The sequence below is a fragment of the Cricetulus griseus genome, chromosome 7 (assembly GCF_003668045.3).
Source record: "Cricetulus griseus strain 17A/GY chromosome 7, alternate assembly CriGri-PICRH-1.0, whole genome shotgun sequence".
Taxonomy (NCBI): Eukaryota; Metazoa; Chordata; class Mammalia; order Rodentia; family Cricetidae; genus Cricetulus; species Cricetulus griseus.
Window position 1 is genome coordinate 111,277,587 of NC_048600.1, and position 14,835 is coordinate 111,292,421.

A 14,835-nucleotide genomic window follows, 5' to 3' on the forward strand; every position below is an offset into this window, starting at 1 on the left:
CATTGTCTCAAAGAGACAAATCACAAAACAACAAAAGCCCATCACCCTAACTATTGGGAAGAGAGGGCAGGAAGATGAGTTCAAGATCTGGCTGGACTACATAAAACCTAGTCTCAAAAACACAACACAGGCCAGCCTGGTCTAAATAGTGAGTTCCAAGCCAGCCAGGGCTGCATAATGACAAACAAACCCTTCAGAAGTATATTCATTTTATCAAAGAAATTTATTTGCATGTAAAGAAACAAGTTTTTTTTATAATGTTTTATAGGGGGGAAATCCCACAGATTTTCAAAAAGTGAAAAAAAAACCCAAAATATTTACAGAACAGCCATACACACAGAAAACCAAATGGAAACACTTTAAGACCCTTCCCACTGCTCCTGATGTACATTTTTAACTCAAAATTTAAAGCTCAGCTCTATCATTGAGCATGTTTCCCAACCTAGTTTCTAAGATAATAATACTTCCTGCCCCTCTAAAAGTTAACTCTAAGACAAATAATTGTGGGGCAGGGTTAAAGATGAAAATAAAATAGAAAATGAGATTACTCAGGGATTGTGAATGTTGTCTATACTGACATCTGCTGTGACTCAACTGTGGATACTATGTGACTCACTGGCTCTTTCTGAAAACTCATGATATTGCTGTTCTAAGTTTGCAGACCTTGGCCTGACAAAGTGAAAATCCAATCCAAGAGTTATCAACCTCAAGCTGGCTTTGGCAATTATATCAGGTCCCCTTCCTCACCTTGGAAACATTTGTTTTAAGATACTGATTTGAATCTGAAATATTCTTGTACATCAGAGCAGATTTTGCCCAAAGACCCTTAACATGAAGCCAAAAGACAGAATAATCAGGTCAAACTAAAAATACAAAAAGTCCAGCAGCAGCAAACAGGTAGAAGTTGATTTCATGTCCTTGCCGTCTTTTGAAACAGGAGAATGAATACACCTGGATGGGAGGGAGGTGTTCCAGGCTTGGTTTATTCTGCCTCTTCTCCTCCACCCTGTGGAGAAATGCAGTGCTCCCTGGTTCCCAGGCAGGGTGAAGCGGTTTAGCCCGGCTCCCTGTTAAGCAAGTTCAGATGCTGGGTCATTGTGTGGGGCGTGCCCATCGACAATTCAGGGGCTTATCCTTCATCCAGATCCTAACTCGGGATTCTTTGATCTGGGATGAAGACAGAAAGAGAGAAAAAGCTTCCCAGTTTACTCATTTTGGTATTTGTTGGCTCTGCTTGGGGGGACTGAGCCCCTTATACTATGCAGTACATTTCCCCACGAGATCGTCCCCACCCAGAACAAACTGCAACACCATGTAACTTTAACTTTCCTGCAGAAATTAAGAGGATAGGATTCAGAACCAAGTGGCAAACTTCTGAGAAATACAACCTGGTTGTATATCTGAGACACTGCACCTGCATCAGCACCACAAGATAACACACTCCAGTGTCACCTTCCCCATGTCCTCGTTAGTGTCACCCGAGACAGTGGACTCTGATAGGGTAACAGGTAACTTTTCTTGTTCCACTTTACAAAGTTTTGTTTCCTATTTATTGCCTTGGGACACAGAAGTGGCAGAGCTGTTGAGAACCGGTGATCAGAAAAGGGAGAACACCAAAGAAAATGAGAAACAGTCAGGAAAGAAAGCCACAGTAGATTTTCCAAGTCTATGCTAACTCCAACCTGCAGAGTTGGATATAGATAGAAATCGTCCACATCTGATGAAGTCACTCCACTTATAACATACACAAACATGAATCACCTGGCTTTTTTTTTTTTCCTTTTTGTAATCCAGAAGAGTTGTGCTGGGGATTATGCCCCATCCCGCTGATAGAGATCCTGAACAGAATCATCAGGAATGGCACAGTGCAGGTGGCAAAATCAAAGTAAGGCCGCGGATTTTTGAGAGGACCCTCCAAATACTGAGAATTTCTGTTGCACTCAAAATGGTCTCCTGGATTTCTCTATTTATGAGAAGGGCTTCATTTGATGTCCCTCAGAATCCAGACTCAGACCTGTTTCTCCAAAAAGGTCCAACTGTGTGCTACACAGTAGCAAGGTTTATCTTCATGCTCACTTAGCATTCCAGGCCCCTATTACTTCAAGTGAGCTTGAAATTGTTTTAAGTGAACTATGGCTGCATTTTTTAAAACTGTTTCTCTCGGGGGGCATACAGTAGAGTGACTGAAGTCTGAACTCCTCTTTCTTGTGATGAAGAGAAAGAGTCCAGCTCATAGGAATTGCATCAGCTCTCCCGCAAACATGATGCTGGGATGTAGATTTGGCACATGTGGAACTAGGAGAACTATTAATTCTGTAATGGTTTTCATACCATAGGGTATTGAATCTGAAAACATATTTATACTCCCAAAAGCCACCCTTCCTTTTTAACGAAAAAAGATAAATCTTTTAACTGCATAGGGAGGTAATTCCTATTATTCCTATGATGTCTGAACCCTGTGAAAAACCTCTGAAGATAATAGTTTTGGTTTTTCTATTTAACTCCAAAGACTGGCTCTGATTAGCCTGTGTGGGCTTGATGCAGCAACATCAGCAAAAACTGCAAGCTCCCCACCATGAAACAAACCTTGCCCTTCCTGCCTATCATTCTGAACCATAACCTTCATAGATTTAAGAACAAACATTGCATAAAAACAAACATTAAGGATTAAAATATTACAAATAAATAGCTAAAATAATTTTCCCTCCCCAATCACTCCTAAGAAACAGACACCAAAACTTTAAGTGTCCAAAACTGTCAAAGTCCTTCCCTTGCCCATGCTTCAAATGGACAACCACCAAAGGTGAACAACCTTCATGCAAATGCATCAAGGAATGTATTGCTTTTTTTCATTTTCTGCCCAGCCCTTCAAATACATGCACTAAAATGAGTTTAAAGCATGTCCTGAAAATGGAAAAAGGGAGAAAAAAATATATATGAATATTTCCCACAACATTTTTCCCACCCTTCCCTCTCTATACCCTTTCCCACCCCCTCCCTTTCTTAAGCAAGTATTTTTTAACATTTCTTTCTGGCAAAGAAATATGACTTGTTGGTGAACGACCAACCCTATGGTCCCTTTAGTAGGGTTTAGATATACTTTTAAAATGTACCCAGCTTGGTGTAGAGGCCATGCCCAACAGGACTCTTAAGCCTATCTGACTCACCCCTTGTGTTGGTTTACATGTAAATATATCTAATTTCTTCTCTGGACATATCTGTTTAGAAAATAACGTTCTTAGTTGCCAATCAGGGCCACATCCATAAGATCATCGTCTTCCTCCCCCATCATAAAGTCAGGGCTGAGCCTTGAAGGCCTGTCTGCAGATAAGATTGGGTTATTTGTCATAGACAGTGTCTGATCTGAGGAAATGGGCGATTTAGACCAATTCTCTGGCTTGATGCTGTGAGATTTTTTCTTGTCTCTGTCTTTGTCTCTGTCCCGGTCTCTGTCTTTGACTTTCTTCTTTTCCTTTTTGTGCTTCTTATGCTTCTCTGTGCTGTATTCTGGAAGAGGTCGGATACCGTCATCTGAGCTGGGACTGTTCTGGTAAGATTTTTCTGCTATGGAGGAACCTGACTCACTTTCACTGTCCACATTCTGGGGCGTGTATGCTGGAGACTTACTGTGGCTGGGAGAACCACGTTCATGCTTTGGAGTGGAACCACTGATCAATGGAGAACCATAGTTTTTTGAGGAGGCTATCTGTGGCCTGAGCCCTTCTCCACTACTTTCTCCAGGTTTCTGTAGAGTCACTTTGGCTTTAATGCTAGGGGAGCCTCCATCATGTTTGCTGATAATAATTTTTGCCACACCCGTGCTCCCCACATTTTTTGACTCTGAGGTCTTCTTAGAAGAATCCACTGAGCCTCCTGAAGTAGAAACCTTTGATTTGTCTTTATCGCTTTTCTCACGCTTGCTCTGGAATTCCCCTCCTGACATGTTATGTTTGGAGGACATGGGATGGTTAGAAGAGTTTGTGCTTACTCCCATCTGACTGTCCATTGGATCCTCACCCCCAGGCCCACTGGTAACAACCCCATGCTTCAGTTTATCTATGACAGCTGTCAAGGAAGGCTTCTTATTCCTACTGGGAGACTTCCCTTTGGAACTCCCATGCTGATTCTGAGAGGAGGACATGGAAGAACCACTTGAGGAAAATGAGGAGGAAGATGGTGTACAAGAATTAGATGCTGGGGGAGTTTTCTGAGACAATGAGCCTGAGGATCCTGACCCTGAAGATGACTTCATGCCAGAGCTTGAACTAGTTCCTGACATGTGGGAACCACTAGAACCTGAACTGATAGGGGACTTGGCTTTAGAGGATGGGGGGGTCCCAGGAACAGGTTTCATTGGAGAGGCAAGCTTATCTGAGCCTCCAGGAGGCCTTGAATGAGAAGGGGATATGTTTGGTTTACTTATAGAAGGATTCATAAGTGATGATGGCTTGCCTTGAGGTTTCATCTTGGTACTGCTAGATCCACTGCTCAGTCCATGTTTGGTAATGGGAGAGGAGCCTGGCTTCCCTCCAGTCTGAGATGAATTTTTGGACTGGCTGGATCCAGAAGACCCTTGGCTAGAATACATACTGCCACTTAGCTTGGAACTTGATGAGCCTTCTGATTTACTGCTTTTCATCTTGCCTGAGGTGGAAGCAGAAGACGAGGAAGAGGAGGAAGAAGAATGACTATGGTGGCTTTTGCTGCCAGAGGAAGACACAGAACCACTGCTGGTATACTGACTGTGAGAGGAAGGCTTACCCACCATCACTGTTCCCTTAGGAATCTGAATAGTGATTTTGGGAATGGGCGGGGTGGCAACACCTGGGGGAGTCTGAGACCTTCCTGAACTGCCTGGAGATTTGGACCCACCTGTACTGGTAGGTGGCGTGAAAGGTCTATTAGAAGAACTGTGAGATGGAGACTTTCCCTCAGTATCTGCCTTCTTCCGCTTTGGAGGCTTATCTTTGCTCTTTCCATCATTGGAAGGAGTTCGACTGCGCTTGCCTGGTTTGCTGTCTAACCCAGGACCTGATACACTGCTAGCACCAGTGCCATTGCCTTCCTTTACCCTCTTTTGAGTCTTTTCCTTCCCTAATTCTCCAGTGGTCATTAAAGGACTCTGACTACCACTGTGGTGCTCCATAATATCTGCAGGACCCAAAGCCTTACCAGCTACTGATATAATACTGAAGTCAACTGTGTCAGCTTGGCCACTACTCTTAAATTTTGTCTCCCCATTATCACCTCCAAGCATTGGCATCCCTAAAGTGTTTAGTGCCTGAGATGCAAATCCTTTGAAATCATCATTATCCCCACTTTGACTACTTTCATCAAAATATTCTTCTCCAAAACCACTTTGGCTTTGGCTGTTTAACAAATCAGGATTGAAATCTACTCCATCAGGGAAAAAATGATTGGTAGGAGAATCACTACTAGGGCTTCCAGCAGCATCTGCAATAAGATCAGCTGGATCAGTGTATGGGTTTTCATTATTATTAGTTTGAAAGACATCAGAATCAAAGAGGGCACTTTGAGAATGACCAGAACTTGAAGAATCTCGAACAGGGGTGCCAATGGGTGGGCAATCATCACTAGTGCTGGGAAGCTTTGAGGCTTCTTCTGCAATGTCTGAAAGGATATCAGTTACATCTGGGCCAATGCTGTCTGAACTGGATAGTCGGACCATCCTTTGAATACTGGGTTGGGGGTGAGATACTGGTTGTGGGTAAGTTGTTGGGGGAGTACTACACTGGCTTGGAGCTGGAGTGATATGAGGTGTATCCAGCGCGTCAGCTGTCATGCTGACATCAAACATAGGGTTCTGTGAGTCGACATCCATTGAAAAAAGCTCTCTCTGAAAATCGTCTTCGGTCTGGTGCTTGGATTTGTCAGGTGGTACTCTTGATGACTTCTTCTTCTTGGTCTTGTTGCTCCCCGAGCACATTTCCATCCGGGGTGATCCGGAAGAGGAGTTCTGCCTTTCTAAAGGGCTGCTTCCATAAAGGGTTGAGAAATCCTGGGCAGGGTTATCTTTAAGAAGGTTCATGAGCATCGGGTGGTTCTTGGTGTTGCCGGCCATCGAAGAGACAGGTGGCGGCGTGTGATGAGGAGGGGTCGGACTCGAGCCAATGGTAGACCCCCCGTTCCCTGTGATTTGCAACAAACTGGTAAGAATTGGGTTCTGAGACACCTTGCTGAAGTCCTCCCCATGGCCCACCGACTCATGCCGATCTCTGATGCTCATGCTCATGTTAAACAAGGTGGTAATGGGACCCCCCGGAAAGGTGTTGGTTGGTGTGGTGGTACCACTCATTGGGTTGTTGCCTGTGGCCATGCCATACCCTGGGCTGCTAGCCGGGGGCAGGTTCTTTTTCACCATGTCTTCAACTGTCTCTGCAATGAGGGACAGTGCTGGGGTGTCAGCCTGTATGGTTTCAGCCTTCCTCCGAATAGCCCTCATCGTCACAGGGATGGACATACATCTGCAAGATAGGAAAAAAAAAAAAAAAAAAAAAAAAAAGTTAGCACTGCATTCATTAGCTGATGACTAAATCTAACATTTATTTGGAACAATAAATTTGAGGTTCAGATAAGCCTCACAACTTTGTAGTTAACAATTTTCAGATAAGGCAAGGAATCTATAAGACAGATAATTTTATCAAATTCCAAAGCTAAGAATTGTGATCCAACAGGCAATTATTAACTGCTCATGAAACACACACTAAATAAAGCCAAACCTGAATCTTAAAATAGTTCACACTGAATAAAAGAAAGCTAGTCCTCAGGCAAGGGTTGGACAAGAACTCTGAGTTCAAAGCCAGTTTGAACTACAACAGCCAGACCCTGTCTCAAAAGTGAAAAAATACAGAGGAAACAAGAACTAGAATGATGATGGAACTCAGTAAGAAAATACCTTCCTTTGGGGTGGCTTCACCTGGCCACAGGTGGTAAATATGCAACCACTAAGGAACCCATTGACAATACCAGAAGTACTTTTGAAAAGTACTATTATTGGTATGCAGCACTGCTCATCTTAAGGCACAATACTTCTAACCTCTAGGTAAATTTAGACTATAAACATACTTTTGAAAACATTTGCTCTAGTATGTATGTCAGCAAATCTTGTCTATTTTATGCTAAACAACTGTATTTTGGGCATTGTAAACTGTAAGTGTTCTGTCCTACAAATTGACATTTTTGCTTGAAAGTGAAAAGCTATCAGAGATATGTAAAATGAACAGCAGTGTTACAGTAAAATTTAATGGGAATCTTAAAATGTATTTTGAGGCATGGGGATGGGGCTCAATTACAGTCTTGCCTACTATGCACAAGGCCCCAGGCCTGCTCCCCAGCACCAAATACAAGGCGTGAGGTGGCTCAAGAATGAAAGCACTCAGGAAGTTGAGGCAGAATGAGAGGAGTTCAAGTTCATCCTTTGTTACATTATCAAGGTCAGCTTGGAATATATGAGACCCTGTCTCAAAACTTCAATGAACAACATCTAATTTTAAAAACAAGCTGTCAACCCCCTACTTTAGAAATATTTCAAAATTACATATTAATGTTTCCAGGAAGCTGTCTGATTTAAATATTAACTTCCACATTGTCATTTAACATGGTATATCTCTTAAAATGTTTTAAAAAGAGAATAAGTTAAAGAAAAAAAAATGTTTAAGCTAGGCATAGTTATGTCTGCCTTTTCACCTCAGCACTCACAAGGTAGAGGCAGACCAATCTCAAGGTCCACCTGTCCTAAATAGTAAGTTCTATGTCAGCAACAATGAGAACCTGTCTTTAAAAAAAAAAAAGAAAGAAAGAAAGAAAGAAAAAAATGCATCTTTTTCAGCTATCTCACCTGAAAAGTATCTTAATAACAAGGATTGAAATTACTAGCCTTACCCACTTTGCTCTCATAGTGATATTTAAATAACAAACAAAATTCACATTTTTTTACCCAAAGCATAGTAAATTCAAAAAATGACATGTTTCTCTTTTAGTTTTTAAGCTCATGTTAAAGATAAAAAGCAAATAGCATAGCATGATGGCATACATCTTTAATCCCAGCACTCTGGAGACAGAGGCAGGCAGATCTCTGGTTCAAGGCCAGCCTGGTCTACAGAGAGTTCCAGGACAGTCAGGGCTACACAGGGAAACCCTGTCTTGAAAAACAACACGAATAAATAAAAGCATACAAACTTTGTACAAATCTTAGTGGGATTCTTATGGGAAGGGCCATCACTACCTTTGAACAACTTTGGCAATGAAGTCATCTGTACAGATGAGTGCATCTGACAGCCCCTTGTAGAGTTTACAGCTCACACGTGTTGAGTCCTGCACATCCATTACCACTGAAAGACAAAACACAGACACTTGTGATACTTTCTACCTCTCACCTTTCAAGAAAAGATACACCCCAAGAAAGGTGTTTCCACCCAACAACTCACCACACACAAGGGAGTCATTCACAGGGTGCTGAAAAGACACACTGAAGCGAGACTCTGAGAGGGGACACACTTCAAACTGGAGGAGCCCAGGAGTGTCTAAAAAAAAAAAAGGAAAAAAATCATAACCATATTTAAGACATGAGAAAAATAATTGTCTATATATAGACAGTGAAATAGCCAGTTGACCACCAGGCTCACACATGGTGTACACAAACATTCAAGACAGGCAAAACATTCATGCATATAAAATAAATATAGAAAAAAATTTTAAACAAAAAAAAATTAGTAGACATACTGTCTTGAGAGTGAATTCAGAAACCAAAAATGGTCAAGAAAAGATTTTTGCTTTTCTATTTCATTTTATAACATATGATCATCTTGTTGTATAGCCCAGGCTACTCTTGAAGCTATAACCATGTCTTAGCCTCTCTAGTACTGAGGTTATTGGTATTCACCATCATGCCCAGCTCTCAACTAGTGTTTTCATTATATCTGACAGGTAGCCATCTAGTACTATTACCATAAAACCCACTTTTTTTGGTTGGTTGTTCTTTTGTTTTTGAAACAGTGTTTTAATATGCAGCCCTGGCTGACCAAGAACTGACTCTGTAGAGATCCAGCTGACTTTGCTTGCTAGTGTTAAGATTAAAGTCTGCACCAGATTAAAACCTACTTTTTATCAAGATATATATCTGTCAACAATACAGCATATAATCTGGTAAAGAGAGGTAAGGGCTATCATATAAAGTGATGTATTTAGGTGGGCATAGTGGCACAGACCTTTAATTTCAGCACTTAGAGAAGAGCAATTGAGACCAGTCCAACCTCTATAGCATGTTCCCGGTCAGCCAGGGAAACAGAGTGATACCCTGTCTCAAACTAATAACACACACTGGCAAATTGAAACCATGGCCTAACCAGTGGTAGGCAAGAACTATACTTACTATACCATACCTAAAAGCCACAACTATAACTTGTTTTTTTGTTTGTTTGTTTTGAAACAGGGTTTTTCAGAGATTCACCTGACTCGGCCTCCCCAGGGCTGGAACTAGAGGAATGCACCACTGTGCCAGGTATTCTGGTTCTTAAGTCAAACATTCTAGTGGCCTAGACCCAAATATTCACACATACACATCCTTTTTTTCCCCCCTAATTCTCATTTTTAAATGGGAAATAATGCTAGCACTTGAGACGTGAAAGCAGGAGTATCAGTTTAAGAGCAGCTTCCTCTGCATACTCAGTTCAAGCTTCTCTGGAGGACCTGAGACCCTAACTCAAAACAAATTTTCTAAAGCACTTCTTGAGATTTACATCCTGTTTCTTGTTATTCTACTGATACATATTTAACACTAGGTAACTATCACTAGAATGCCATTTGAGCAAGGTAAGAAATTAACTGATTAACTAGAGTAGTCAAAATTTTCATCAAATCTTCAAGTAGCCAATTGTGTTAGAAAAACAGCCTTTCAGAATCCAGAAACAAAAAATGGAAGGACCATAGGTCAGCTTTTTAAAGTTACAGACCTAGATTCTCCAAAGAACAGGGTGCCGGATGGTGTTTTAAGGACTAGCTCTAATACTCATAATGATCTCCACTTTCTTATCAAGAAACCCTCTCTCAAAGTGCAACAAGAGACAGGGGGTAAAGACACCATGCCTACAGGAATGTTGGTATAGACCTTAATCCTTTTCTTTCTTCCTTTCTTTTTCTTCCTTCCTTTCCTTCCCTTCTTTCTAAGATTGACTTATTTGTTTTTAAATGTGAGTACGCTATCTGCATGTACAACTTTATGCATCAGATCCCACTCAGTTGGTTGTGTGAACTCAGAGCAGCCAGTATTCTTCACCACTGAGCCATCTCTCCAGCCACCAAAGACCTTAATCTTAACATAGGAGAGGCTGAAGCAGGAGGATCACATCAATTTCAAGGCTAGCCTAGGAAACATAGTGAGTTCAAGGCAAGCTTCAACTACAAAATGAGCTGAAGCAACAAATATACAAAATGTAAAGACACACACACACAGAGTGGCTTTTATTATGAATGCCAAGTATAATAAATTAGTTCCATCAAAATAACTTGTGGTGATTAAATTAAATTCCCAATTGTTTACATTGACAATCTTTTTTTGGCAGGGGGTCAGGGAGTAGGTGGGAGGGAGTGGGAGTATGGTTGAGACAGGGTTTCTCTGTGTAACCCTGGCTATCCCAGAACCAGCTCTACAGATCAGGCAACACTGGAGCACACTGAGACCCACCTGCCTCTGCCTCCATAGCACGGAGGTTAAAGACATGTGCCACCACACCTGCTACACTGACATGCTACTTGGTTGACCTGGGTGTCTTTAAAGCTACATGGGTATTTAAATGAGCTACGAAATTCAAGCACCATAGGAGAAGTCAGCACTAACCTTCCTAAGTATATCAAAAGGAGAGAGAGTACCTTCTTTTAAAACAGTTCTTTTGACACAGCTTCCAATCAGGGTGTTATAGGCCACTTGGTGTCTGATCATATTCAAGATAAGAGGAACTCTGCCAGGGTGCTGAAAGGTGATTTTGCTAACCAGTGTTCCCTGCAGGCTTTGGCCATCTGGAAGAGGAGCATCCTTATTGAGAAAATAGCAGTGCTGCTGACCTGGAAGAGCCTAGGCAAAAAGAGCATAAACCAATAAATGAATGATATTTATTTACACACTGTAGCTAGTCACAAGCTGTCCTGGAAGGGGCAGGAGGAATACGAAGGTGGGGCAAGGGCACACCAAAAGCATGGGAAGTAATACATTTCACACATACACATTAACTCTTCAATAACATGAATACCAACTAGTTATTCGTTTAGCTAAAGGATATCTGTCTTTTAATGTACTATTAAGGTGCATTCCTAACACAAAAATCACATCCTGTATACTTATGATGTAACTAGAGCTTTTATGTTGTAGCAACTAAACTCTAAATATTCATATGAAATCCAAGCCCAGGTGAGCTTCTGGGGCCTTTGATAATTTGGCATGTCAGCAGTTTGTTCTCCATTCAGATTTAAATGATCTTTCTCATTCTCGGTCCATTGCACTGAAATGGAAAAGGCTCAGCAGTTAAGAGCACTTGTTGCTCTCTCCTCACTTGTGCTCAGATCCCAGCACCCATCCACATGGCAGCTCACAACAGTCTGTAACTCCAATTCCAGGTGAACCTGATGCATCTTCTGGCCTTCGTGTGTACACAAATGTAGTACACTTACATACACACAGGTAAAATAGTCATAGACATAAAATAAAAATAGTAAATTAAGGAGCTAGAGAGATGGCCCAAAGGTTACGAGCACTGTCTGCCCTTCTAGATGTCCTAAGTTCAATGACTTACAAAGCCGCAATGACATGGTGGCTCACAACCATTTATAAGCATGCAAGCATACATGTAGGCAGAACATGGTATACATTATAAATAAATAAACCTTCTAAAAAAAGTAAATAGAAATCTTCTTTTTTCCTTTTTGAAACAGGGTCTCACTGACATTTGGCCCAAGAAATAATTATTTTGATTCTTTCTTTTTTTGAGACTGGGTTTCCCTTCACAGCCCTGGCTGCTCTGGAACTAGCTCTATAGACCAGGCGGGCCTCAAACACAGAGATCAACCTGCTTCTGCCTTCCAAAGGTTGGGATTAAAAGTGTGTGTACCCAAGCCCTCAAGAAACAATTCTTAACATCTTTAACCTTTTTTTTTTTTTAATTTTTTATTTTTATTTTATGTGCATTGGTATTTTGCCATGGGTGCTGGGTCCCTGGAACTGGAATTACAGACAGTTGTGAGCTGCCATGTGGGTGCTGGGAATTGAACCCAGGTCCTCTGGAAAAGGAGTCAGTGCTCTTAACCACTGAGCCATCTCTCCAGCCCCATCTTTAAACTTCTAAAAGCTCAAGATAGCATTAAGAGATTTTCAATTCTAAAAAACTTTTTTCTTTCATGTGTTTTGAGAAAAGGCCTTCGTATATAGCCCAAGTTATCCTCTAAGTCAAAGGGAATCCTGAAGCTTCTGCCTCCCAAATGCCATGTTCTGGCTTTCTTGGTAGGTATTTCTTGGTGTGCCTATAGGCTTCTGCCTCCCAAATGCCAGTTCTGGCTTTCTTGGTAGGTATTTCTTGGTGTGCCTATAGTCGGGGCAGTCTAGAGGACTGGTCTGAGACCATCCTCTGCTAAGCTCAATGCCAGCCTGGATTACATGAGAGCCTGTCTAGAAAAAAAGAGGAGAATGGGAGCTGGAGAGATGGCTCAGGAGTTAAGAGCACTGTCTGTTCTTCCAGAGGTCCTGAGTTCAATTCCCAGCAACCACATGGTGGCTCACAACCATCTGTAATGAGATCTGGTGCCCTCTTCTGGTCTGCAGGGATACATGCAGACAGAACACTGTGTACACAATAAATATATAAACCTATCTTTAAAAAAAAAGATGAGAATGGGAACGAATGCTCCTTGGTTAACAGCCACTTGCTGTTCTTCCAGAGGACCCAAGTTTGGGTCACAGTACCTATATGCAGCTCACATTGCCTAAAACTTCAGTTTTGGTGATCTTCAGGCACCAGGCACACATGTGGGGCACATACATACAAACATGAAAGCAAAACATTGACACATATAAAATTAAACACACACACACACACACACACACACAGAGAGAGAGAGAGAGAGAGAGAGAGAGAGAGAGAGAGAGAGAGAGAGAGAGAGAGAGAGAAGTGCAAGCTTGTTTCCTTTTAGTATGTTTCAGGTGACTTATTTGCCCAACTTAAAGACTTAAAGATGATTAAGCCACCTGAAAGACACCTATCAGACCTCACTAATGCTACAGAGAACCAAAAATGTTCCACATGGTCTACTTACAGCATAAAACCGCATGTTGTGATTCAATGGTAGGGGGTCTGGATCCTTTGACAACTCAAATTGAGTGATGAGTTCATAAAGGGGCACGTAAGTCGGTGGAGTCTCAAATAATGGGATCCCTGGAAATATAAGGACTGATTATAATGATCACATTAAGATCAGATTAATGACAGCTCCATCTTCCTTTTATGATTTTGCTATTTATTCACCTATATATTCAAGAAGTACTTATACAGCATTTTCTAGTAGAAGACACCTAACATCTATACCCTTTGAAGCCTAAAGAACTAAATTGTTTAAGATAATCTGAAGTTTCCCATTCACATTTATAACAAGTAGGTTTTATCTTAATAGGTAAAAATTACCTTTATTCTAGTTTGGCAAACATTTTTAAAAAAGAGCTTACCTGTGCAGTTCTGCAGTTTCTGAACAAACGCTTTAGATACTGGGATTGGCTGGGGAAATTTCAAGAAGAAACAGGCAGGAAGATCAACACTGTTGGCACTAGTGATTGAGGAGAAAGAAGGAGTCCTTCAAAAAGAAGAGGGAAATTTTCCATTTTAAAAACTCTGGACACATTTGCTTAGACATGTATATATTACACAGACCCACAACATCTATCAAAAGCTCACGTTTCTACTTTCCTTCCCATAATTTCAAAATAAGAAATCTTAAGTAGGAAGTATTTAATAAAACATTTATAATGGGGCTAAGGTTCTAGCTCAGTGTGATGGTGTGTGCTTCTTTTATGTAGCCCTGGGTTCAACTCTAGTACCAAAACCCAGAAACAAAATCTGCTTAATTTGTTCAGGACAAATAATATGGTCTATAGGAAATGTTAACATAGCTAATTGGTTAAGAACACTATCTGGTATTCTAGAATACCTGGATTCAATTCCCAGCACCCACATGGCAGCTCAGACCATCTATAACTCCAGCCCCAGGGGATCTTCTAGCTACCGAAGCCACTAAGCATACAGATGGTGCATAAATACACCTGCAGGCGGATCTCTGTGAGTTCGAGGCCAGCCTGGTCTCCAGAGCGAGTGCCAGGATAGGCTCCAAAGCTACACAGAGAAACCCTGTCTCGAAAAAACAAAAAAAAAACAAAAAAACAAAAAAAAAATTTTTTTTAACTTATTATAGGGGCTGGAGAGATGGCTCAGCGGTTAAGATCAGTGACTGTTCTTCCAAAGGTCCTGAGTTCAATTACCAGCAAACACATGGTGGCTTATAACCATCTATAATGAGACCTGGTGCCCTCTTCTGGCCTGCAGGCATACATGCAGACAGAACAGAACAGTCTATCTATAATAAATAAATCTTTAAAAAAATTTTATTTTAGGGCTGGAGAGATGGCTCAGAGGTTAAGAGCACTGGCTGCTCTTCCAGAGGTCCTGAGTTCAATTACCAGCAACCACATGGTGGCTCACAACCATCCGTTATGAGATCTGGTGCCCTCTTCTGGTGTGCAGATATACATGGAAGCAGAATGATGTATACATAATAAATAAATAA

At 41.3% G+C, this 14,835-nt stretch overlaps 1 protein-coding gene across 4 annotated transcripts in view; it reads right to left on the reverse strand.

The window, feature by feature from the left end:
- Positions 1 to 204: 204 nt before the first annotated feature.
- Med1 (mediator complex subunit 1) overlaps positions 205 to 14,835 on the reverse strand; it is a 35,321-nt gene continuing 20,690 nt past the window's right edge. For 2 of the 4 annotated variants that reach the window (XM_027424046.1, XM_027424047.2), the window contains exons 12-17: positions 13,724 to 13,848; positions 13,318 to 13,436; positions 10,888 to 11,089; positions 8,448 to 8,543; positions 8,246 to 8,351; positions 205 to 6,485 (exon numbers count right to left, since the gene is read on the reverse strand). In XM_027424046.1, coding sequence (XP_027279847.1) covers positions 3,239 to 6,485; positions 8,246 to 8,351; positions 8,448 to 8,543; positions 10,888 to 11,089; positions 13,318 to 13,436; positions 13,724 to 13,848 — 3,895 coding nt within the window. In that variant the 3' untranslated portion in view covers positions 205 to 3,238. The remainder of the gene's footprint in view (positions 6,486 to 8,245; positions 8,352 to 8,447; positions 8,544 to 10,887; positions 11,090 to 13,317; positions 13,437 to 13,723; positions 13,849 to 14,835) is intronic. The other 2 variants (XM_027424049.2, XM_027424048.2) reach the window with 2 other exon arrangements.